Source organism: Salvelinus alpinus, chromosome 10, assembly GCF_045679555.1.
Source record: "Salvelinus alpinus chromosome 10, SLU_Salpinus.1, whole genome shotgun sequence".
Classification (NCBI taxonomy): Eukaryota; Metazoa; Chordata; class Actinopteri; order Salmoniformes; family Salmonidae; genus Salvelinus; species Salvelinus alpinus.
In genome coordinates, this window is record NC_092095.1 from 19,806,079 (window position 1) to 19,832,244 (window position 26,166).

The 26,166-nt window shown below is 43.9% G+C and overlaps 2 protein-coding genes across 3 annotated transcripts in view; both read left to right on the top strand.

The window, feature by feature from the left end:
- The window catches only part of sgk3 (serum/glucocorticoid regulated kinase family member 3), a 1,016,194-nt gene that overhangs the window by 3,334 nt on the left and 986,694 nt on the right, over positions 1-26,166 (top strand). The window lies entirely within an intron of this gene.
- LOC139532905 (potassium voltage-gated channel subfamily B member 2-like) lies at positions 13,302-22,543 on the top strand. The gene is made up of 4 exons (XM_071331067.1): positions 13,302-13,415; positions 18,826-19,036; positions 19,361-19,543; positions 19,808-22,543. The coding sequence occupies exons 1-4, from the start codon at positions 13,302-13,304 to the stop codon at positions 21,535-21,537; spliced, it is 2,238 nt and encodes a 745-aa protein (XP_071187168.1). The 3' UTR covers positions 21,538-22,543.

Sequence of the window (26,166 nt, forward strand, 5' to 3'; positions counted from 1 at the left end):
GAAGGCTCATTGTTTCCTATGTGAAGGCTGATTGATTCCTGTGTGAAGGCTTATTGTTTCCTTTGTGAAGGCTCTTTGTTTCCTATGTGAAGGCTCATTGTTTCCTATGTGAAGGCCAATTGTTTCCTATGTCAAGGCTCATAGTTTCCTATGTGAAGGCTGATTGTTTCCTATGTGAAGGCTCATTGATTCATGTGTGAAGGCTGATTGTTTCCTATATGAAGGCTGATTGATTCCTGTGTGAAGGCTTATTGTTTCCTTTGTTATGGAACCGCCACCTGTCCCAGACCTGCTATTTTCAACTCTTAATGATCCGCTATGAAAAGCCAACTGAAAATTATTCATGATTATTATTTGACCATGCTTGTCACTTATGAACATTTTGAACATCTTGGCATAGTTCTGTTATAATCTCCACCCGGCACAGCCAGAAGAGGACTGGCCACCCCTCATAGCCTGGTTCCTCTCTGAAGGTTTCTTCCTAGGTTTTGGCCTTTCTAGGGAGTTTTTCCTAGCCACCGTGCTTCTACACCTGCATTGCTTGCTGTTTGGGGTTTTAGGCTGGGTTTCTGTACAGCACTTCGAGATATTAGCTGATGTACGAAGGGCTATATAAAATAAACTTGATTTGATTTGATTTGATTTGTGAAGACTCTTTGTTTCCTATGTGAAGGCTCATTGTTTCCTGTATGAAGGCTCTTTGTTTCCTATGTGAAGGCCCATTGTTTCTTATGTGAAGGCTCATTGTTTCCTATGTCAAGGCTCATAGTTTCCTATGTGAAGGCTGATTGTTTCCTATGTGAAGGCTGATTGATTCCTGTGTGAAGGCTTATTGTTTCCTTTGTGAAGGCTCTTTGTTTCCTACGTGAAGGCTCATTGTTTGCTATGTGAAGGCTCATTGTTTCCTATGTGAAGGCCCATTGTTTCCTATGTGAAGGCTTACTGTTTCCTATGTGAAGGCTCATTGTTTCCTATGTGAAGGCTCATAGTTTCCTATGTGAAGGCTCATAGTTTCCTATGTGAAGGCTGATTGTTTCCTATGTGAAGGCATCATTGTTTCCTATGTGAAGGCTCATTGTTTCCTATGTGAAGGCTCATTGTTTCCTATGTGAAGGCTCATTGTTTCCTATGTCAAGGCTTATTGTTTCCTATGTGAAGGGTCATTGTTTCCTATGTGAAGGCTCATAGTTTCCTATGTGAAGGCTTATTGTTTCCTATGTGAAGGCTTATTGTTTCCTATGTGAAGGCTCATTGTTTCCTATGTGAAGGCTCATTGTTTCCTATGTGAAGGCTCATTGTTTCCTATGTGAAGGCTCATTGTTTCCTATGTGAAGGCTTATTGTTTCCTATGTGAAGGCTCATTGTTTCCTATGTGAAGGCTCATTGTTTCCTATGTGAAGGCTCATTGTTTCCTATGTGAAGGCTCATTGTTTCCTATGTGAAGGCTTATTGTTTCCTATGTGAAGGCTTATTGTTTCCTATGTGAAGGCTCATTGTTTCCTATGTGAAGGCTCATTGTTTCCTATGTGAAGGCTCATAGTTTCCTATGTGAAGGCTCATTGTTTCCTATGTGAAGGCTCATTGTTTCCTATGTGAAGGCTCATTGTTTCCTATGTGAAGGCTCATTGTTTCCTATGTGAAGGCTTATTGTATCCTATGTGAAGGCTCATTGTTTCCTATGTGAAGGCTCATTGTTTCCTATGTGAAGGCTCATTGTTTCCTATGTGAAGGCTGATTGCTTCCTATGTGAAGGCACATTGTTTCCTATGTGAAGGCTCATTGTTTCCTATGTGAAGGCTTATTGTTTCCTATGTGAAGGCACATTGTTTCCTATGTGAAGGCTCATCGTTTCCTATGTGAAGGCTCATTGTTTCCTATGTGAAGGCACATTGTTTCCTATGTGAAGGCTCATAGTTTCCTATGTGAAGGCTGATTGTTTCCTATGTGAAGGCTGATTGTTTCCTATCTGAAAGGCTGATTGTTTCCTATGTGAAGGCTCATTGTTTCCTATGTGAATGCTCGTTATTTCCTATGTGAAGGCTCATTATTTCCTATGTGAAGGCCCATTGTTTCCTATGTGAAGGCTCATTGTTTCCTATGTGAAGGCTCATTGTTTCCTATGTGAAGGCTGATTGATTCCTGTGTGAAGGCTTATTGTTTCCTTTGTGAAGGCTCTTTGTTTCCTTTGTGAAGGCTCTTTGTTTCCTATGTGAAGGCTCATTGTTTCCTATGTGAAGGCCCATTGTTTCCTATGTGAAGGCTCATTGTTTCCTATGTGAAGGCTCATTGTTTCCTTTTTTTTGAAGACTCATTGATTCCTTTGTGAACGCTCTTTGTTTCCTATGTGAAGGCTCATTGTTTCCTATGTGAAGGCTCATTGTTTCCTATGTCAAGGCTCATAGTTTCCTATGTGAAGGCTCATTGTTTCCTATATGAAGGCTGATTGATTCCTGTGTGAAGGCTTATTGTTTCCTTTGTGAAGGCTCTTTGTTTCCTATGTGAAGGCTCATTGTTTCCTATGTGAAGGCCCATTGTTTCGTATGTGAAGGCTCATTGTTTCCTATGTGAAGGCTCATTGTTTCCTATGTGAAGGCTCACTGTTTCCTATGTGAAGGCCCATTGTTTCCTATGTGAAGGCTCATTGTTTCCTATGTGAAGGCTCATTGTTTCCTATGTGAAGGCTCATTGTTTCCTATGTGAAGGCTTATTGTATCCTATGTGAAGGCTCATTGTTTCCTATGTGAAGGCTCATTGTTTCCTATGTGAAGGCTCATTGTTTCCTATGTGAAGGCTGATTGTTTCCTATGTGAAGGCACATTGTTTCCTATGTGAAGGCTCATTGTTTCCTATGTGAAGGCTTATTGTTTCCTATGTGAAGGCACATTGTTTCCTATGTGAAGGCTCATCGTTTCCTATGTGAAGGCTCATTGTTTCCTATGTGAAGGCACATTGTTTCCTATGTGAAGGCTCATAGTTTCCTATGTGAAGGCTGATTGTTTCCTATGTGAAGGCTGATTGTTTCCTATCTGAAAGGCTGATTGTTTCCTATGTGAAGGCTCATTGTTTCCTATGTGAATGCTCGTTATTTCCTATGTGAAGGCTCATTATTTCCTATGTGAAGGCCCATTGTTTCCTATGTGAAGGCTCATTGTTTCCTATGTGAAGGCTCATTGTTTCCTATGTGAAGGCTGATTGATTCCTGTGTGAAGGCTTATTGTTTCCTTTGTGAAGGCTCTTTGTTTCCTTTGTGAAGGCTCTTTGTTTCCTATGTGAAGGCTCATTGTTTCCTATGTGAAGGCCCATTGTTTCCTATGTGAAGGCTCATTGTTTCCTATGTGAAGGCTCATTGTTTCCTTTTTTTTGAAGACTCATTGATTCCTTTGTGAACGCTCTTTGTTTCCTATGTGAAGGCTCATTGTTTCCTATGTGAAGGCTCATTGTTTCCTATGTCAAGGCTCATAGTTTCCTATGTGAAGGCTCATTGTTTCCTATATGAAGGCTGATTGATTCCTGTGTGAAGGCTTATTGTTTCCTTTGTGAAGGCTCTTTGTTTCCTATGTGAAGGCTCATTGTTTCCTATGTGAAGGCCCATTGTTTCGTATGTGAAGGCTCATTGTTTCCTATGTGAAGGCTCATTGTTTCCTATGTGAAGGCTCACTGTTTCCTATGTGAAGGCCCATTGTTTCCTATGTGAAGGCTGATTGTTTCCTATATGAAGGCTGATTGATTCCTGTGTGAAGGCTTATTGTTTCCTTTGTGAAGGCTCTTTGTTTCCTATGTGAAGGCTCATAGTTTCCTATGTGAAGGCTCATTGTTTCCTATGTGAAGGCTCATTGTTTCCTATGTGAAGGCTCATTGTTTCCTATGTGAAGGCTCATTGTTTCCTATGTGAAGGCTCATTGTTTCCTATGTGAAGGCTTATTGTTTCCTATGTGAAGGCTCATTGTTTCCTATGTGAAGGCTGATTGTTTCCTATCTGAAAGGCTGATTGTTTCCTATGTGAAGGCTCATTGTTTCCTATGTGAATGCTCGTTATTTCCTATGTGAAGGCTCATTATTTCCTATGTGAAGGCCCATTGTTTCCTATGTGAAGGCTAATTGTTTCCTATGTGAAGGCTCATTGTTTCCTATGTGAAGGCTGATTGATTCCTGTGTGAAGGCTTATTGTTTCCTTTGTGAAGGCTCTTTGTTTCCTTTGTGAAGGCTCTTTGTTTCCTATGTGAAGGCTCATTGTTTCCTATGTGAAGGCCCATTGTTTCCTATGTGAAGGCTCATTGTTTCCTATGTGAAGGCTCATTGTTTCCTATGTGAAGGCTCATTGTTTCCTATGTGAAGGCTCATTGTTTCCTATGTCAAGGCTCATAGTTTCCTATGTGAAGGCTCATTGTTTCCTATATGAAGGCTGATTGATTCCTGTGTGAAGGCTTATTGTTTCCTTTGTGAAGGCTCTTTGTTTCCTATGTGAAGGCTCATTGTTTCCTATGTGAAGGCCCATTGTTTCGTATGTGAAGGCTCATTGTTTCCTATGTGAAGGCTCATTGTTTCCTATGTGAAGGCTCATTGTTTCCTATGTGAAGGCTCACTGTTTCCTATGTGAAGGCCCATTGTTTCCTATGTGAAGGCTGATTGTTTCCTATATGAAGGCTGATTGATTCCTGTGTGAAGGCTTATTGTTTCCTTTGTGAAGGCTCTTTGTTTCCTATGTGAAGGCTCATAGTTTCCTATGTGAAGGCTCATTGTTTCCTATGTGAAGGCTCATTGTTTCCTATGTGAAGGCTCATTGTTTCCTATGTGAAGGCTCATTGTTTCCTATGTGAAGGCTCATTGTTTCCTATGTGAAGGCTTATTGTTTCCTATGTGAAGGCTCATTGTTTCCTATGTGAAGGCTCATTGTTTCCTATGTGAAGGCTCATTGTTTCCTATGTGAAGGCTCATTGTTTCCTATGTGAAGGCTCATTGTTTCCTATGTGAAGGCTCATTGTTTCCTATGTGAAGGCACATTGTTTCCTATGTGAAGGCTTATTGTTTCCTATGTGAAGACACATTGTTTCCTATGTGAAGACACATTGTTTCCTATATGAAGGCTCATTGTTTCCTATGTGAAGGCACATTGTTTCCTATGTGAAGGCTCATAGTTTCCTATGTGAAGGCTGATTGTTTCCTATGTGAAGGCTCATTGTTTCCTATGTGAAGGCTTATTGTTTCCTATGTGAAGGCACATTGTTTCCTATGTGAAGGCTCATTGTTTCCTATGTGAAGGCTCATTGTTTCCTATGTGAAGGCACATTGTTTCCTATGTGAAGGCTCATAGTTTCCTATGTGAAGGCTGATTGTTTCCTATGTGAAGGCTTATTGTTTCCTATGTGAAGGCTGATTGTTTCCTATGTGAAGGCTCATTGTTTCCTATGTGAATGCTCGTTATTTCCTATGTGAAGGCTCATTATTTCCTATGTGAAGGCCCATTGTTTCCTATGTGAAGGCTCATTGTTTCCTATGTGAAGGCTCATTGTTTCCTATGTGAAGGCTGATTGATTCCTGTGTGAAGGCTTATTGTTTCCTTTGTGAAGGCTCTTTGTTTCCTTTGTGAAGGCTCTTTGTTTCCTATGTGAAGGCTCATTGTTTCCTATGTGAAGGCCCATTGTTTCCTATGTGAAGGCTCATTGTTTCCTATGTGAAGGCTCATTGTTTCCTATGTGAAGGCTCATTGATTCCTGTGTGAAGGCTCTTTGTTTCCTATGTGAAGGCTCATTGTTTCCTATGTGAAGGCTCATTGTTTCCTATGTCAAGGCTCATAGTTTCCTATGTGAAGGCTCATTGTTTCCTATGTGAAGGCTCATTGTTTCCTATGTGAAGGCTCATTGATTCCTGTGTGAAGGCTCTTTGTTTCCTATGTGAAGGCTCATTGTTTCCTATGTGAAGGCTCATTGTTTCCTATATGAAGGCTGATTGATTCCTGTGTGAAGGCTTATTGTTTCCTTTGTGAAGGCTCTTTGTTTCCTATGTGAAGGCTCATTGTTTCCTATGTGAAGGCCCATTGTTTCCTATGTGAAGGCTCATTGTTTCCTGTGTGAAGGCTTATTGTTTCCTTTGTGAAGGCTCTTTGTTTCTTATGTGAAGGCTCACTGTTTCCTATATGAAGGCTGATTGATTCCTGTGTGAAGGCTTATTGTTTCCTATGTGAAGGCTCATTGTTTCCTATGTCAAGGCTTATTGTTTCCTATGTGAAGGGTCATTGTTTCCTATGTGAAGGCTCATAGTTTCCTATGTGAAGGCTTATTGTTTCCTATGTGAAGGCTTATTGTTTCCTATGTGAAGGCTCATTGTTTCCTATGTGAAGGCTCATTGTTTCCTATGTGAAGGCTCATTGTTTCCTATGTGAAGGCTTATTGTTTCCTATGTGAAGGCTCATTGTTTCCTATGTGAAGGCTCATTGTTTCCTATGTGAAGGCTCATTGTTTCCTATGTCAAGGCTCATTGTTTCCTATGTGAAGGCTTATTGTTTCCTATGTGAAGGTTTATTGTTTCCTATGTGAAGGCTCATTGTTTCCTATGTGAAGGCTCATTGTTTCCTATGTGAAGGCTCATAGTTTCCTATGTGAAGGCTCATTGTTTCCTATGTGAAGGCTCATTGTTTCCTATGTGAAGGCTCATTGTTTCCTATGTGAAGGCTCATTGTTTCCTATGTGAAGGCTTATTGTATCCTATGTGAAGGCTCATTGTTTCCTATGTGAAGGCTCATTGTTTCCTATGTGAAGGCTCATTGTTTCCTATGTGAAGGCTCATTGTTTCCTATGTGAAGGCACATTGTTTCCTATGTGAAGGCTCATTGTTTCCTATGTGAAGGCTTATTGTTTCCTATGTGAAGGCACATTGTTTCCTATGTGAAGGCTCATCGTTTCCTATGTGAAGGCTCATTGTTTCCTATGTGAAGGCACATTGTTTCCTATGTGAAGGCTCATAGTTTCCTATGTGAAGGCTGATTGTTTCCTATGTGAAGGCTCATTGTTTCCTATCTGAAAGGCTGATTGTTTCCTATGTGAAGGCTCATTGTTTCCTATGTGAATGCTCGTTATTTCCTATGTGAAGGCTCATTATTTCCTATGTGAAGGCCCATTGTTTCCTATGTGAAGGCTCATTGTTTCCTATGTGAAGGCTCATTGTTTCCTATGTGAAGGCTGATTGATTCCTGTGTGAAGGCTTATTGTTTCCTTTGTGAAGGCTCTTTGTTTCCTTTGTGAAGGCTCTTTGTTTCCTATGTGAAGGCTCATTGTTTCCTATGTGAAGGCCCATTGTTTCCTATGTGAAGGCTCATTGTTTCCTATGTGAAGGCTCATTGTTTCCTTTTTTTTGAAGACTCATTGATTCCTTTGTGAACGCTCTTTGTTTCCTATGTGAATGCTCATTGTTTCCTATGTGAAGGCTCATTGTTTCCTATGTCAAGGCTCATAGTTTCCTATGTGAAGGCTCATTGTTTCCTATATGAAGGCTGATTGATTCCTGTGTGAAGGCTTATTGTTTCCTTTGTGAAGGCTCTTTGTTTCCTATGTGAAGGCTCATTGTTTCCTATGTGAAGGCCCATTGTTTCGTATGTGAAGGCTCATTGTTTCCTATGTGAAGGCTCATTGTTTCCTATGTGAAGGCTCACTGTTTCCTATGTGAAGGCCCATTGTTTCCTATGTGAAGGCTGATTGTTTCCTATATGAAGGCTGATTGATTCCTGTGTGAAGGCTTATTGTTTCCTTTGTGAAGGCTCTTTGTTTCCTATGTGAAGGCTCATAGTTTCCTATGTGAAGGCTCATTGTTTCCTATGTGAAGGCTCATTGTTTCCTATGTGAAGGCTAATTGTTTCCTATGTGAAGGCTCATTGTTTCCTATGTGAAGGCTCATTGTTTCCTATGTGAAGGCTTATTGTTTCCTATGTGAAGGCTCATTGTTTCCTATGTGAAGGCTCATTGTTTCCTATCTGAAAGGCTGATTGTTTCCTATGTGAAGGCTCATTGTTTCCTATGTGAATGCTCGTTATTTCCTATGTGAAGGCTCATTATTTCCTATGTGAAGGCCCATTGTTTCCTATGTGAAGGCTCATTGTTTCCTATGTGAAGGCTCATTGTTTCCTATGTGAAGGCTGATTGATTCCTGTGTGAAGGCTTATTGTTTCCTTTGTGAAGGCTCTTTGTTTCCTTTGTGAAGGCTCTTTGTTTCCTATGTGAAGGCTCATTGTTTCCTATGTGAAGGCCCATTGTTTCCTATGTGAAGGCTCATTGTTTCCTATGTGAAGGCTCATTGTTTCCTATGTGAAGGCTCATTGTTTCCTATGTGAAGGCTCATTGTTTCCTATGTCAAGGCTCATAGTTTCCTATGTGAAGGCTCATTGTTTCCTATATGAAGGCTGATTGATTCCTGTGTGAAGGCTTATTGTTTCCTTTGTGAAGGCTCTTTGTTTCCTATGTGAAGGCTCATTGTTTCCTATGTGAAGGCCCATTGTTTCGTATGTGAAGGCTCATTGTTTCCTATGTGAAGGCTCATTGTTTCCTATGTGAAGGTTCACTGTTTCCTATGTGAAGGCCCATTGTTTCCTATGTGAAGGCTGATTGTTTCCTATATGAAGGCTGATTGATTCCTGTGTGAAGGCTTATTGTTTCCTTTGTGAAGGCTCTTTGTTTCCTATGTGAAGGCTCATAGTTTCCTATGTGAAGGCTCATTGTTTCCTATGTGAAGGCTCATTGTTTCCTATGTGAAGGCTCATTGTTTCCTATGTGAAGGCTCATTGTTTCCTATGTGAAGGCTCATTGTTTCCTATGTGAAGGCTTATTGTTTCCTATGTGAAGGCTCATTGTTTCCTATGTGAAGGCTCATTGTTTCCTATGTGAAGGCTCATTGTTTCCTATGTGAAGGCTCATTGTTTCCTATGTGAAGGCTCATTGTTTCCTATGTGAAGGCACATTGTTTCCTATGTGAAGGCTCATTGTTTCCTATGTGAAGGCTTATTGTTTCCTATGTGAAGGCACATTGTTTCCTATGTGAAGGCTCATTGTTTCCTATGTGAAGGCTCATTGTTTCCTATGTGAAGGCACATTGTTTCCTATGTGAAGGCTCATAGTTTCCTATGTGAAGGCTGATTGTTTCCTATGTGAAGGCTTATTGTTTCCTATGTGAAGGCTGATTGTTTCCTATGTGAAGGCTCATTGTTTCCTATGTGAATGCTCGTTATTTCCTATGTGAAGGCTCATTATTTCCTATGTGAAGGCCCATTGTTTCCTATGTGAAGGCTCATTGTTTCCTATGTGAAGGCTCATTGTTTCCTATGTGAAGGCTGATTGATTCCTGTGTGAAGGCTTATTGTTTCCTTTGTGAAGGCTCTTTGTTTCCTTTGTGAAGGCTCTTTGTTTCCTATGTGAAGGCTCATTGTTTCCTATGTGAAGGCCCATTGTTTCCTATGTGAAGGCTCATTGTTTCCTATGTGAAGGCTCATTGTTTCCTATGTGAAGGCTCATTGATTCCTGTGTGAAGGCTCTTTGTTTCCTATGTGAAGGCTCATTGTTTCCTATGTGAAGGCTCATTGTTTCCTATGTCAAGGCTCATAGTTTCCTATGTGAAGGCTCATTGTTTCCTATGTGAAGGCTCATTGTTTCCTATGTGAAGGCTCATTGATTCCTGTGTGAAGGCTCTTTGTTTCCTATGTGAAGGCTCATTGTTTCCTATGTGAAGGCTCATTGTTTCCTATGTCAAGGCTCATAGTTTCCTATGTGAAGGCTCATTGTTTCCTATATGAAGGCTGATTGATTCCTGTGTGAAGGCTTATTGTTTCCTTTGTGAAGGCTCTTTGTTTCCTATGTGAAGGCTCATTGTTTCCTATGTGAAGGCCCATTGTTTCCTATGTGAAGGCTCATTGTTTCCTGTGTGAAGGCTTATTGTTTCCTTTGTGAAGGCTCTTTGTTTCTTATGTGAAGGCTCACTGTTTCCTATATGAAGGCTGATTGATTCCTGTGTGAAGGCTTATTGTTTCCTATGTGAAGGCTCATTGTTTCCTATGTGAAGGCCCATTGTTTCCTATGTGAAGGCTCATTGTTTCCTATGTGAAGGCTCATTGTTTCCTATGTGAAGGCTCATTATAAATAACCACAATAACCACAATATTTGTTATATTATTTGTCTGTCTTTTCAGGTGGATTAAACTGAAATTGCAACCAACTTTCTAAGGCTTGTTTAAAAAATAAAGATATTTTTGAGATTATTTCCTTTTCACACAACTGAAAGTGAGCAGGTGTAATCTGAATAAAGGGGAAAAGGCCCTTCTTGAACATGGGGTGAGACATTCTTACCAATTTACTAGAGAACCAGTTTGGATTTAAGTATAGCTTTTGGATGACTGATGCCTTTAGTGAGAGGCCTAATGCTTTAATATTTAATCGTTTCTGCCCCCCGAATTCATATTCGTTATATAAATAGGCCCTTTTAATTTTGTCTGGCTTGCCATTCCAAATTAAATGTAATATTTTTTGTTCATATAATTTAAAAAGCAGGTCACTGGGTGTAGGCAAATCCATAAGCAAATAGGTAAACTGGGATATTACTAAAGAGGTAATCAGGGTAAACTGGGATATGACTAAATAGTTAATCAGGGTAAACTGGGATATTACTAAATAGTTAATCAGGTTAAACTGTGATATGACTAAAAAGTTTATCAGGGTGATTTTTCCACAAATAGACAGGTATTTTCCTTTCCATGGTAGCAAGATCTTATCTATTTTTGCTAACTTTCTATAAAAATGTATTGGAGTGAGATTTAATTCTATGCCCCAAGCATTGTGCTAGGATTTTTGCATCACAACACTGAAGTGTAAGAGGCCTCAATTTTCTAAATGGACTGGATCTTTATATTTACCACTTGGGTCCTGTTTCAGTAATAATGATATCAGACCTTCTTGTTGCGTGTCTGATAATCTACCATTTATATAGGAGTGGTTAAAACATGCTAATAATGGTCCTTTGAGTATAACAAAAAAACATTTGTATACTTCCACTGGTATGCCATCCAGCCCTGGAGTTTTCCCAGCCTTAAAGGCTTTAATTGCATCAAGAAGTTCCTCCTCTGTAATTTGGCCTTCACAGGAGTCTTTCTGTACAGATCTTAATGTTAAATTATTATTAGGGGAAAAAATCCATACAATTAGTTTCGGGTTAGTGGAGCCTGAAACGAAAACATATTCTTAAAGTACTTTACTTCCTCTTTCAAAATATAATTCGGTGAATCATAGAATCACCATCTCTATGTTTAGAGATAATAAAATGAAGCCTTCAAAAGAAATAAGCACCTGACCTACAGTCAAACATGGAGAAGGTGATGTTTTGGGGGCTGATCTGCTTCCTCTGGCACCGTGTGCCTTGAATGTGTGTGCATGACATCATGGAATCAGGAGTATGCCAAGGCGTTTTGTAACGCAATGTCGTACCCAGAGTCATGATCCTGCTTTCTGAAAACATTGCCTGCAGTACCCCGGTAGGCCTTTAACTTGAAATCCTCAATGACACGGGGCAGTCGTTCTCCCCTCGTCTGTTTACTGACTTCTCAGTGTGTGTTTGTGTCCCAAATGGAACCCTATTCCCTATATAGAGCACTACTTTAGACCAGAGCCCTATGGCACCCTATTCCCTATATAGTGCACTACTTTAGACCAGAGCCCTATGGAACCCTATTCCCTATATAGTGCACTACTTTAGACCAGAGCCCTATGGGCCTGAATAGGATGACATTTGGGACGCACATTGTATGTGTTTTTTCCATTTCATTACAGCATTTTCACTTTATCAGATCACAACAGTTGGCCCAGTGATGTCCGAGTTTGGCCGGGGTAGGCCATCGTTGTAAATAAGTTGCTCTTAACTGACTTGCCTAGTTAAATAAAGTTTAAATAAAGTTAAATTTGAAAAAAATCAGATCACCATAGGCTTTACCCTGGAGAAAGGGGACACCGCTACTCATTATTTTACTCCTACATTTCTTCAATCATTCTTTTATTTTCCTCATTCCACTGTCTTCTCATTCTCTCTCAGGCTCCATGCTTTATATTCCTCATACAGAAAGCACATTTCCATTGATGAATGTCTGTGTCTCTCTCAGCTCATGAAATCAAATCGGCTTCCTCACTGCTGGTTTTATTCATACCATTAATATTCCTATGGCTTCCAGAGAGTCACTTATACATCTCACAGAGCTTGTCCCAAATGGCACCCTATTACCTACAGTATATAGTGTTTTTCTTCTACAGGGGCCTTTGGGCCCTGGTCAAAAGTAGTGCACTAAATACAATGAACAAAAAAAACAAAAAAAATCCAACATGCAACAATTTCAAAGATTTTACTGAGTTACAGTTCATATAAGGAAATCAGTCAATTAAAATAAATTAATTTGGCCCTAATCTATGGATTTCACATGACTGGGAATACAGATATGCATCTGTTGGTCACAGATACCTTTAAAAATAAAAATAAGTACTGGCGTGGCTCAGAAAACCAGTCAGTATCTGGTGTAACCACCATTTGCCTCACGCAGCTCGTCACATCTCCTTCGCATAGAAATGATCAGGCTGTTGATTGTGGCCTTTGGAATGTTGTCCCACTCCTCTTCAATGGCTGTGCGAAAATGCTGGATATTGGTGAGAACTGGAACACGCTGTCGTACACGTCGATCCAGAGCATCCCAAACATGCTCAATGGGTGACATGTCAGGTGAGTATGCAGGACATGAAATAGCTGGGACATTTTCAGTTTCCAGGAATTGTGTACAGATCCTTGCGAACTTGGACCATGCATTATAATGCTGAAACATGAGGTGATGGCAGTGGATGAATGGCACCACAATGGGCCTCAAGATCTCGTCACGGTGTCTCTGTGCATTCAAATTGCTATGTTCACAACTCTGACATCAGCAAACCGCTTGCCCACACAACGCCATCTGGCCGGTACAGTAGAAACCGGGATTCATCCGTGAAGATCACACTCCTCCAGCGTGCCAGTGGCCATCGAAGTCGGTTACGACGCCGAACTGCAGTCAGGTCAAGACCCTGGTGACGACGACGAGTATGCAGATGAGCTTCCCGGAGACGGTTTCTGACAGTTTGTACAGAACCCACAGTTTCATCAGCTGTCCTGCTGGTCTCAGACCATCCCTGGGTTGGCGTGGTTACACGTGGTCTCAGACCATCCCTGGGTTGGCGTGGTTACACGCGGTCTCAGACCATCCCTGGGTTGGCGTGGTTACACGTGGTCTCAGACCATCCCTGGGTTGGCGTGGTTACTGGATGTGGAGGTCCTGGGTTGGCGTGGTTACACGTGGTCTCAGACCATCCGGGGAAGAAGCTGTCCTGGGGGGCTGGTCTCAGACCATCCCACAGGGGAAGAAGCTGGATGTGGAGGTCCTGGGTTGGCGTGGTTACACGTGGTCTGCGGTTGTGAGGCCAATTGGACGTACTGCCAAATTCTTTAAAACAACGCCTTACGGTAGAGAAATTAACATTAAATTCTCTGGCAACAGCTCTGGTGGACGTTCCCTGCAGTCAGCATGCCAATTACATGCTCCCTCAAAACTTGAGACACCTGTGACATTGTGTTGCGTGACAAAACTTCACATTTTAGAGTGGCCTTTTATTGTCCCCAGCACAAGGTGCACCTGTGTAATGACGTGCTGTTTAATCAGATTATTGTTATGCCACACCTGTCAAATGGATGGATTATCTTGGCAAAGGAGAAATGCTCACTAACAGGGATGTAAACAAATTTCTGCGTAACATTTGAGAGAAATAAGCTTTATGTGCATACGGAAAATTACTGGGATCTTTTATTTCAGCTCATGAAACATTGGACCAACACTTTACATGTTGTGTTTATATTTTTGTTCAGTGATGGTATAGGGTGGCGTTGGAGACACGGACAGAGTCTATCCCAAATTAACCACCTCAGATTAGTCGCATCTTAACTTCTGGCAGTGGAATGGCTGGGCGGTAATGTGTTGACTCTAGATAGATGCATAAATGAGTCACAGCCTAGGGTGGTTAGGCTGTGACTCATTTATATTCTCTAGGGTGCTAGGCTGTGACTCATTTATATTCTCTAGGGTGGTAGGCTGTGACTCATTTATATTCTCTAGGGTGGTAGGCTGTGACTCATTTATATTCTCTAGGGTGCTAGGCTGTGACTCATTTATATTCTCTGGGGTGCAAGGCTGTGACTCATTTATATTCTCTAGGGTGGTAGGCTGTGACTCATTTATATTCTCTAGGGTGGTAGGCTGTGACTCATTTATATTCTCTGGGGTGCTAGGCTGTGACTCATTTATATTCCCCTGGGAGGTAGGCTGTGACTCATTTATATTCCCCTGGGTGGTAGGCTGTGACTCATTTATATTCTCTAGGGTGGTAGGCTGTGACTCATTTATATTCCCCTGGGTGGTAGGCTGTGACTCATTTATATTCTCTAGGGTGCTAGGCTGTGACTCATTTATATTCTCTAGGGTGCTAGGCTGTGACTCATTTATATTCTCTAGGGTGGTAGGCTGTGACTCATTTATATTCTCTAGGGTGGTAGGCTGTGACTCATTTATATTCTCTAGGGTGCTAGGCTGTGACTCATTTATATTCTCTGGGGTGCAAGGCTGTGACTCATTTATATTCTCTAGGGTGGTAGGCTGTGACTCATTTATATTCTCTAGGGTGGTAGGCTGTGACTCATTTATATTCTCTGGGGTGCTAGGCTGTGACTCATTTATATTCCCCTGGGAGGTAGGCTGTGACTCATTTATATTCCCCTGGGTGGTAGGCTGTGACTCATTTATATTCTCTAGGGTGGTAGGCTGTGACTCATTTATATTCCCCTGGGTGGTAGGCTGTGACTCATTTATATTCTCTAGGGTGCTAGGCTGTGACTCATTTATATTCTCTAGGGTGCTAGGCTGTGACTCATTTATATTCTCTAGGGTGCTAGGCTGTGACTCATTTATATTCTCTAGGGTGCTAGGCTGTGACTCATTTATATTCTCTAGGGTGCTAGGCTGTGACTCATTTATATTCTCTAGGGTGCTAGGCTGTGACTCATTTATATTCTCTAGGGTGTTAGGCTGTGACTCATTTATATTCTCTAGGGTGTTAGGCTGTGACTCATTTATATTCTCTAGGGTGCTAGGCTGTGACTCATTTATATTCTCTAGGGTGCTAGGCTGTGACTCATTTATATTCTCTAGGGTGCTAGGCTGTGACTCATTTATATTCTCTAGGGTGCTAGGCTGTGACTCATTTATATTCTCTAGGTTGCTAGGCTGTGACTCATTTATATTCTCTATGGTGCTAGGCTGTGACTCATTTATATTCTCTAGGGTGTTAGGCTGTGACTAATTTATATTCTCTGGGGTGTTAGGCTGTGACTCATTTATATTATCTGAGGTGCTGGGCTGTGACTCATTTATATTCTCTAGGGTGTTAGACTGTGACTCATTTATATTCTCTAGGGTGTTAGGCTGTGACTCATTTATATTCCCCTGGGTGGTAGGCTGTGACTCATTTATATTCTCTGGGGTGCTAGGCTGTAACTAATTTATATTCTCTGGGATGCTAGGCTGTGACTAATTTATATTCTCTGGGGTGCTAGGCTGTGACTCATTTATATTCTCTGGGGTGCAAGGCTGTGACTCCTTTATATTCTCTGGGGTGCAAGGCTGTGACTCATTTATATTCTCTAGGGTGCTAGGCTGTGACTCATTTATATTCCCCTGGGTGGTAGGCTGTGACTCATTTATATTCTCTGGGGTGTTAGGCTGTGACTCATTTATATTCTCTAGGGTGCTAGGCTGTGACTCATTTATATTCTCTGGGGTGCTAGGCTGTGACTCATTTATATTCTCTGGGGTGTTAGGCTGTGACTCATTTATATTCTCTGGGGTGTTAGGCTGTGACTCATTTATATTCTCTGGGGTGTTAGGCTGTGACTCATTTATATTCTCTGGGGTGCTGGGCTGTGACTCATTTATATTCTCTAGGGTGTTAGGCTGTGACTCATTTATATTCTCTAGGGTGTTAGGCTGTGACTCATTTATATTCTCTGGGGTGTTAGGCTGTGACTCATTTATATTATCTGGGGTGCTGGGCTGTGACTCATTTATATTCTCTAGTGTGTTAGACTGTGACTCATTTATATTCTCTAGGGTGCTAGGCTGTGACTCATTTATATTCCCCTGGGTGGTAGGCTGTGACTCATTTATATTCTCTGGGGTGTTAGGCTGTGACTCATTTATATTCTCTAGGGTGCTAGGCTGTGACTCATTTATATTCTCTGGGGTGCTAGGCTGTGACTCATTTATATTCTCTAGGGTGTTAGGCTGTGACTCATTTATATTCTCTGGGGTGTTAGGCTGTGACTCATTTATATTCTCTGGGGTGTTAGGCTGTGACTCATTTATATTCTCTGGGGTGCTGGGCTGTGACTCATTTATATTCTCTAGGGTGTTAGGCTGTGACTCATTTATATTCTCTAGGGTGTTAGGCTGTGACTCATTTATATTCTCTAGGGTGTTAGGCTGTGACTCATTTATATTCTCTGGGGTGTTAGGCTGTGACTCATTTATATTCTCTGGGGTGCTGGGCTGTGACTCATTTATATTCTCTGGGGTGTTAGGCTGTGACTCATTTATATTCTCTAGGGTGTTAGACGGTGACTCATTTATATTCTCTAGGGTGTTAGGCTGTGACTCAAGATTCACCCAACCGTTCTCTGCTATGAATTGGCAATGGAAGGGAAAGTCATATAAATGTAAGATATTACATGGTACATTACATCTCACCTTGGTGTGTGTGTGTGTGTGTGTGTGTGTGTGTGTGTGTGTGTGTGTGTGTGTGTGTGTGTGTGTGTGTGTGTGTGTGTGTGTGTGTGTGTGTGTGTGCGTGCGTGTGTGCGTGCGTGCGTGCGTGCGTGCGTGCGTGCGTGCGTGCGTGCGTGCGTGCGTGCGTGCGTGCGTGCGTGCGTGCGTGCGTGCGTGCGTGCGTGCGTGCGTGCGTGCGTGCGTGCGTGTGTGTGTGTTTCTGGCTACAGACCGCATCGTACCACTTTTAAAGGGGTATGGTTTTGCAGTTTTTTACTTCAAGAGCAGAACACATAGCTACTGTTTAATATTTGTATTCTTGATTTAATCATCGGATTTAACAGTGTTGCTTCCATCCCTATCCTTGCCTCCGAACTGGGCTTGAACTAGGGATCAAAAACATAATACTTTTATATGAAAACATGTTCCTATTCAGATTTTTTCAAGGGGTGGTGCAAAACCCTCAGCATCCCTACTTCCTGTGCTACTTCCTGTGCTACTTCCTGTGCTATGCCACGGACAACTTGAACACGTGTCGTCCGTATAGTAGCAATGCCAGTCAGATCACAAAAGCTGCAGAGTAGCAGTCCTTACAGGACAGTGGTCCTTACAGAGTAGCAGTACTGACAGATCAGTGACCCTACAGACCAGTGACCTCACAGAGTAGTGACCTCACAGAGTAGTGACCTCACAGAGCAGTGACCTTACAGAGCAGTGACCTCACAGAGCAGTGACCTTACAGAGTAGTGACCTTACAGAGTAGTGACCTTACAGAGCAGTGACCTCACAGAGCAGTGACCTCACAGAGCAGTGACCTCACAGAGCAGTGACCTTACAGAGCAGTGACCTTACAGAGCAGTGACCTTACAGAGTAGTGACCTTACAGAGCAGTGACCTCACAGAGCAGTGACCTCACAGAGCAGTGACCTTACAGAGCAGTGACCTTACAGAGCAGTGACCCTACAGAGTAGTGACCTCACAGAGTAGTGACCTCACAGAGTAGTGACCTTACAGAGCAGTGACCTTACAGAGCAGTGACCTTACAGAGCAGTGATCTCACAGAGTAGTGACCTCACAGAGCAGTGACCTTACAGAGCAGTGACCTCACAGAGTAGTGACCTTACAGAGCAGTGACCTTACAGAGCAGTGACCTTACAGAGCAGTGATCTCACAGAGTAGTGACCTCACAGAGTAGTGACCTTACAGAGCAGTGATCTCACAGAGTAGTGACCTTACAGAGCAGTGACCTTACAGAGCAGTGACCTCACAGAGCAGTGACCTCACAAAGCAGTGATCTCACAGAGTAGTGACCTCACAGAGCAGTGACCTCACAGAGCAGTGACCTCACAGAGTAGTGACCTCACAGAGCAGTGACCTCACAGAGCAGTGACCTTACAGAGCAGTGGCCTTACAGAGCAGTGACCTCACAGAGCAGTGACCTCACAGAGCAGTGACCTTACAGAGCAGTGACCTTACAGAGTAGTGACCTTACAGAGTAGTGACCTTACAAAGCAGTGACCTTACAGAGTAGTGACCTTACAAAGTAGTGACCTTACAGAGTAGTGACCTCACAGAGTAGTGACCTTACAAAGTAGTGACCTTACAGAGTAGTGACCTCACAGAGTAGTGAACTTACAAAGTAGTGACCTTACAGAGTAGTGACCTCACAGAGTAGTGACCTTGGAAAACAAGTACTTCTAGGTCTCAGTGATTTAACGCTACTTGCGCACCGCTAATTAGCTATCCATTTTACATCAGCTACACTGACATCTCTCCCTCTCTCTCCCTCTCTCTCTCCATCTCCCTCTCCCTCTCTCTCCCTCTCCCCCTCCATCTCCATCTCCCTCTCTCTCCCTCTCTCTCCCTCTCTCTCTCCATCTCTCTCTCTCCCTCTCTCTCCCTCCATCTCCCTCTCCCTCCCTCCATCTCCCTCTCCCTCAACCTCTCCCTCTCCCTCAACCTCTCCCTCTCCCCTCCAGATCCTGGCCATCCTGTCTATCCTGTTCATAATTCTCTCCACTATCGCCTTGTCCCTCAACACCCTACCAGAGCTCCAGGTGCTAGATGAGTTCGGCCAGGCCAACGACAACCCCCAGCTGGCCCATGTAGAAGCCATCTGCATCGCCTGGTTTACCATGGAGTACCTCCTCCGCTTCCTCTCTTCACCCGACAAGTGGAAGTTCTTCAAAGGTAAATATATACGCTTAAACCCGCTCCTCAACTAAAGAGGAACTAACATGACCAATTCACGACGGAGCGGTTGTTTTTGCAGCATCATCATCGCCTGCTTAACAAATGAACATTACTTTTGTCTTTCGTTTTGTGTTTTAGTTAGTGATACTGCCAATTTTTACAGTTAAAATGTAAGTTGTACTCACAATTCAGCTTGTTGCTGCCACTTGTACAAAGTCTTGTTGAAGTAAAATCTGTTTTACCACTCTCTTTCTCCCTACCCCTCTCCTTTGCTTTCTCTCTCTCTCTCTCTCCCTCCTTCTCTCCCTGTCTGTCTCAAAGGTCCCCTGAACATCATTGACCTGCTGGCCATCCTCCCTTACTACGTCACCATCTTCCTGACGGAATCCAACAAGAGCGTTCTACAGTTCCAGAACGTCCGGCGTGTGGTGCAGATTTTCCGGATCATGAGAATATTGAGGATTCTGAAGCTGGCCAGACATTCCACAGGGCTGCAGTCTCTAGGTCTGTATGCATGTTGTTTAGCCCAGTGTCTATTAGTCCTGGTCCTGGTGACCCAAATTGGTGCTCGTCTTACGCACCTGATTCCACCAATGAAAGGTTCGATTAATTTATTCACAGGAATCAGATGTATAGTGCTACGGCAAAAATAAAAATGAGCACCTCTTTGGGTCCCCAGGACCAGGACCAGGACCAAGACTAAGAACCACTGTTGTTTGACTCATTGAGAGCATACAGTTTTAGTTGTTCTACTCTAATCTGATCTAGGTTTCACCCTGAGGAGGAGTTACAATGAGCTGGGCCTGCTCATCCTCTTCCTTGCCATGGGCATTATGATCTTCTCCAGCCTCGTCTTCTTCGCCGAGAAGGACGAAGACGCCACCAAGTTTACCAGCATCCCCGCCTCCTTCTGGTGGGCCACTATCACTATGACTACGGTGGGTTACGGTGACATCTACCCTCAGACTCTGCTGGGTAAGATAGTCGGGGGTCTCTGCTGTATTGCCGGGGTGTTGGTCATCGCTCTGCCCATCCCCATTATCGTCAACAACTTCTCTGAGTTCTACAAGGAGCAGAAGAGGCAGGAGAAGGCCATAAAGAGGCGGGAGGCCCTGGAGAGGGCCAAGAGGAATGGTAGTATCGTCTCAATGAACCTGAAGGACGCGTTCGCCCGGAGTATGGAGCTGATGGATGTAGTCGTGGAGAAAGGAGGAGAGGACAACCACCTGTCCCCCAGCCGCTGGGCCGGCACACCCAAATGCGTCGCCTCTAACACCAGTCTTCATTCCACGGATAAGACGTTCCCCGAATCCATCCTCCTGGGGTCCACCCACCGCATCACCATCACCACCAGCAGCAGCCCCCAGCGACGGCACCTCGGTAGCCCCGAATTCAGAGGCGGTATCCCCGAATTCAGAGGCGGTACCTCTCAGCTTCTTAACGCTCAGAACCTAGAAACCATGTACAACCAGATGGCCAGGTCTCAGTCCTTCACCAACCTCAACACTTCCTGTTCCCTGAGCACCATGAGCACCTCAACCGGCTTCACCGCCACGACAACCCCAGAGTTGCAGCAGCATCAGCACCCGGGGTCCCCTCCTGCCCCGGCCCCGACCTTACAGAAAGTAGAACTGGAGATGCAGGAAGTCCCGCACTCTTCTTCTTCGACGGAGCCCTTGCTGAAGGAAGGTGAAGGAATACAGAGCCTGCCCAGCATGGATAGCATCGCCAGCTGCAGGGACGAGTTTGGGGAAGGCTCTGTATATGGAAGGAAGTTCCCTCCGTCTCTGGACCTCCTCCCAGAGTCGAGGGTCGATGACGTCCAAAGCCCCCAAGATGCCACCCTCCTCAAAGACAGGATGTATAGGTTTGTTCCCTATGACCAAGATGGTGCCACAAAGTCCCCCAGAGACGACACAGAGAGCTTCAACAGAACTGTCGAGAACATCCGGAACTCCCTGAGAGGCAGCATCAACCCTGTCGTCAAGGGAACCAAAGGGTTAAAGGTCATTTTCATCGAGGGCCCCCCCACCGAAGTCCCCCCGACGCCACCCAGCACCACCTCACCCCAGGACATTAGCTCCAGCCTCCTGGAGGATGAGTCCCCTGAAGGGGAGACCACACCGCTCCTCCCCAGCACAGAGGCCCTCGACCTGGGCACAGAAGACGAGATCTTCCCACTGTCCCCTGAGAGGCTGATGGTAGTGGTGGACACCCCGCCAGGGGACGAGGACACCCCGGACCAGAGTCTCGGGGGTCAAGGGTTGACCAACGAGGAGAACCACGAGGAGAAGAACCTGATGGAGACAGCGGGAGCGGCAGGAGAGGCATCAGCGGGGAACTGCACCCAGGGTGTGATGGGGGGAGGGGCAAGTGGGGAGGGTAAGGTCGACATCAACCAAAGTGGACACAAAGCAGAGAACCACATGTTCACACCAGAGATCCCCCTGATAACCGGGGACAGCAGTATGTCCCCAACCTGTGAAACCAGCATGTAACTGTAGGGGGCGCTCTGAGGGAAAAGACCCACTGGAACTACAATTCAATAACCTGCTGAGAAATACGACGAAGAATGAGGAAATATGAGGAAAGTGAGATGAGAGAAAAAGGGCCAGATAGTGAAAGAGATATTTTTGCATGGCATGACAAGTCCCTTTTACGTGTGTTGTTGTTTATTGCCGAAACAGAGACTGCAGTAGTTTGTTGCCGAAACAGAGACTGCAGTAATTTTGCAGACTTAAAACTTTGGGGCTCAAATCGAGAAACTCATATGGACATATTTAAGAGGAGGACATTTTCAATCCTGATGTATATTTCAGTCTTTTCTAGCAACAGTAAAAAATGCTTATCTTTAAAAAAAAGCATGCATTTAAAAAATAGATATATAGGTATATTTGACGGTGCTTAGTTTGCTGAAAGCGCTCAACAAAGGCAATGACAATTCACAGAAGAAGAGGCAGAAAAAAATCCACGTTCGCCAAAGGTACAAATATTTCTAATGTGAGGAGAAAGGGAGTAATGCCAGACCTCAGACCGAGGGTGTGTTCCAAATAGCACCCTATTCCCTACATAGTACACTACTTTAGACCAGAGCCCTATGGCACCATATTCCCTAAATAGAGCACTACTTTAGACCAGAACCCTATGGCACCCTGTTCCCTATATAGTGCACTACTTTAGACCAGAGCCCTATGGCACCCTATTCCCTATATAGTGCACTACTTTAGACCAGAGCCCTATGGCACCATATTCCCTAAATAGTACACTACTTTAGACCAGAACCCTAAGGGGGTGTTACAACGCAGCGACCTATGACAAACATATCATGACCTTTCGTTTAAATGCAATGTGTAAAAACCATGAGGACTATGTCATGTTTTTGTATGTATGAACTGTATTGTTAACATTTGTCTTCGGGTTTGCGTTATAATTGGTTTGGGTTTTCAATGTAATAATGTCATGCTCATTGGAAATAATGTTTCATAAAACGTATATACAACTGTAGTTGCCAAAATATGTTTATATATTATAATATATTATATATAATAATATATAATAATATTATATATTATTAATATATATTATATTAATATCAGTGAGGACAAATGGCAAACGCTTCAGCAACTAGCATAAAGCATATTTATTTCAGCTTGGTTTCAGCAGGGGAGATATGGTTTAGAAAGAAGAAATCATTAGGTTGGCTGAAATACAACACTATACCTCCTCTGCTTCTTGATTCCATCAAAATATCACACAATATATGATTTACTCTCTGACAATGTGTACTTACGAATTTGAATTCTATGAATACAGTAAAGTAGGATTACTAGAGGTGTTCTAGTGGGGCCTACAGTTAAGACAGTCCTAGAGGTGTTCTAGTGGGGCCTACAGTTAGTTAAGACAGTCCTAGAGGTGTTCTAGTGGGGCCTACAGTTAAGACAGTCCTAGAGGTGTTCTAGAGGGGCCTACAGTTAGTTAAGACAGTCCTAGAGGTGTTCTAGAGGGGCCTACAGTTAGTTAAGACAGTCCTAGAGGTGTTCTAGTGGGGCCTACAGTTAGTTAAGACAGTCCTAGAGGTGTTCTAGAGGGGCCTACAGTTAAGACAGTCCTAGAGGTGTTCTAGTGGGGCCTACAGTTAAGACAGTCCTAGAGGTGTTCTAGTGGGGCCTACAGTTAAGACAGTCCTAGAGGTGTTCTAGTGGGGCCTCCAGTTAGTTAAGACAGTCCTAGAGGTGTTCTAGAGGGGCCTACAGTTAGTTAAGACAGTCCTAGAGGTGTTCTAGAGGGGCCTACAGTTAAGACAGTCCTAGAGGTGTTCTAGTGGGGCCTACAGTTAAGACAGTCCTAGAGGTGTTCTAGAGGGGCCTACAGTTAGTTAAGACAGTCCTAGAGGTGTTCTAGTGGGGCCTACAATTAAGACAGTCCTAGAGGTGTTCTAGTGGGGCCTACAGTTAAGACAGTCCTAGAGGTGTTCTAGTGGGGCCTACAGTTAAGACAGTCCTAGAGGTGTTCTAGTGGGGCCTACAGTTAAGACAGTCCTAGAGGTGTTCTAGTGGGGCCTACAGTTAAGACAGTCCTAAAGGTGTTCTAGTGGGGCCTACAGTTAAGACAGTCCTAGAGGTGTTCTAGTGGGGCCTACAGTTAAGACAGTCCTAGAGGTGTTCTAGTGGGGCCTACAGTTAAGACAGTCCTAGAGGTGTTCTAGTGGGGCCTACAGTTAAGACAGTCCTAGAGGTGTTCTAGTGGGGCATACAGTTAAGACAGTCCTAGAGGTGTTCTAGTGGGGCCTACAGTTAAGACAGTCCTAGAGGTGTTCTAGAGGGGCCTACAGTTAAGACAGTCCTAGAGGTGTTCTAGTGGGGCCTACAGTTAAGACAGTCCTAGAGGTGTTCTAGTGGGGCCTACAGTTAAGACAGTCCTAGAGGTGTTCTAGTGGGGCCTACAGTTAAGACAGTCCTAGAGGTGTTCTAGTGGGGCCTACAGTTAAGACAGTCCTAGAGGTGTTCTAGTGGGGCCTACAGTTAAGACAGTCCTAGAGGTGTTCTAGTGGGGCCTACAGTTAAGACAGTCCTAGAGGTGTTCTAGTGGGGCCTACAGTTAAGACAGTCCTAGAGGTGTTCTAGAGGGGCCTACAGTTAAGACAGTCCTAGAGGTGTTCTAGTGGGGCCTACAGTTAGTTAAGACAGTCCTAGAGGTGTTCTAGAGGGGCCTACAGTTAAGACAGTCCTAGAGGTGTTCTAGTGGGGCCTACAGTTAAGACAGTCCTAGAGGTGTTCTAGTGGGGCCTACAGTTAGTTAAGACTGTCAAAGAGGTGTTCTAGTCGGGCCTGCAGTTAGTTAAGACAGTCCTAGAGGTGTTCTAGTGGGGCCTATAGTTAGTTAAGACAGTCCTAGAGGTGTTTTAGTGGGGCCTACAGTTAAGACAGTCCTAGAGGTGTTCTAGTGGGGCCTACAGTTAAGACAGTCCTAGAGGTGTTCTAGTGGGGCCTACAGTTAAGACAGTCCTAGAGGTGTTCTAGTGGGGCCTACAGTTAAGACAGTCCTAGAGGTGTTCTAGTGGGGCCTACAGTTAAGACAGTCCTAGAGGTGTTCTAGTGGGGCCTACAGTTAAGACAGTCCTAGAGGTGTTCTAGTGGGGCCTACAGTTAAGACAGTCCTAGAGGTGTTCTAGTGGGGCCTACAGTTAAGACAGTCCTAGAGGTGTTCTAGTGGGGCCTACAGTTAAGACAGTCCTAGAGGTGTTCTAGTGGGGCCTACAGTTAAGACAGTCCTAGAGGTGTTCTAGTGGGGCCTACAGTTAAGACAGTCCTAGAGGTGTTCTAGTGGGGCCTACAGTTAGTTAAGACAGTCCTAGAGGTGTTCTAGTGGGGCCTACAGTTAGTTAAGACAGTCCTAGAGGTGTTCTAGAGGGGCCTACAGTTAAGACAGTCCTAGAGGTGTTCTAGTGGGGCCTACAGTTAGTTAAGACTGTCAAAGAGGTGTTCTAGTCGGGCCTGCAGTTAGTTAAGACAGTCCTAGAGGTGTTCTAGTGGGGCCTATAGTTAGTTAAGACAGTCCTAGAGGTGTTTTAGTGGAGCCTACAGTTAGTTAAGACAGTCCTAGAGGTGTTCTAGAGAGGCCTACAGTTAGTTAAGACAATCCTAGAGGTGTTCTAGTGGGGCCTACAGTTAAGACAGTCCTAGAGGTGTTCTAGTGGGGCCTACAGTTAGTTAAGACAGTCCTAGAGGTGTTCTAGTGGGGCCTACAGTTAGTTAAGACAGTCCTAGAGGTGTTCTAGAGGGGCCTACAGTTAGTTAAGACAGTCCTAGAGGTGTTTTAGTGGGGCCTACAGTTAGTTAAGACAGTCCTAGAAGTGTTCTAGAGGGGCCTACAGTTAGTTAAGACAGTCCTAGAGGTGTTCTAGTGGGGCTGACAGTTAGTTAAGACAGTCCTAGAAGTGTTCTAGAGGGGCCTACAGTTAGTTAAGACAGTCCTAAAGGTGTTCTAGTTGTGGCCGACAGTTAGTTAAGACAGTCCTAGAGGTGTTTTAGTGGGGCCTACAGTTAATTAAGACAGTCCTAGAGGTGTTCTAGTGGGGCCTACAGTTAAGACAGTCCTAGAGGTGTTCTAGTGGGGCCTACAGTTAAGACAGTCCTAGAGGTGTTCTAGTGGGGCCTACAGTTAAGACAGTCCTAGAGGTGTTCTAGTGGGGCCTACAGTTAAGACAGTCCTAGAGGTGTTCTAGTGGGGCCTACAGTTAAGACAGTCCTAGAGGTGTTCTAGTGGGGCCTACAGTTAAGACAGTCCTAGAGGTGTTCTAGTGGGGCCTACAGTTAAGACAGTCCTAGAGGTGTTCTAGTGGGGCCTACAGTTAAGACAGTCCTAGAGGTGTTCTAGTGGGGCCTACAGTTAAGACAGTCCTAGAGGTGTTCTAGTGGGGCCTACAGTTAGTTAAGACAGTCCTAGAGGTGTTCTAGTGGGGCCTACAGTTAGTTAAGACAGTCCTAGAGGTGTTCTAGAGGGGCCTACAGTTAAGACAGTCCTAGAGGTGTTCTAGTGGGGCCTACAGTTAGTTAAGACTGTCAAAGAGGTGTTCTAGTCGGGCCTGCAGTTAGTTAAGACAGTCCTAGAGGTGTTCTAGTGGGGCC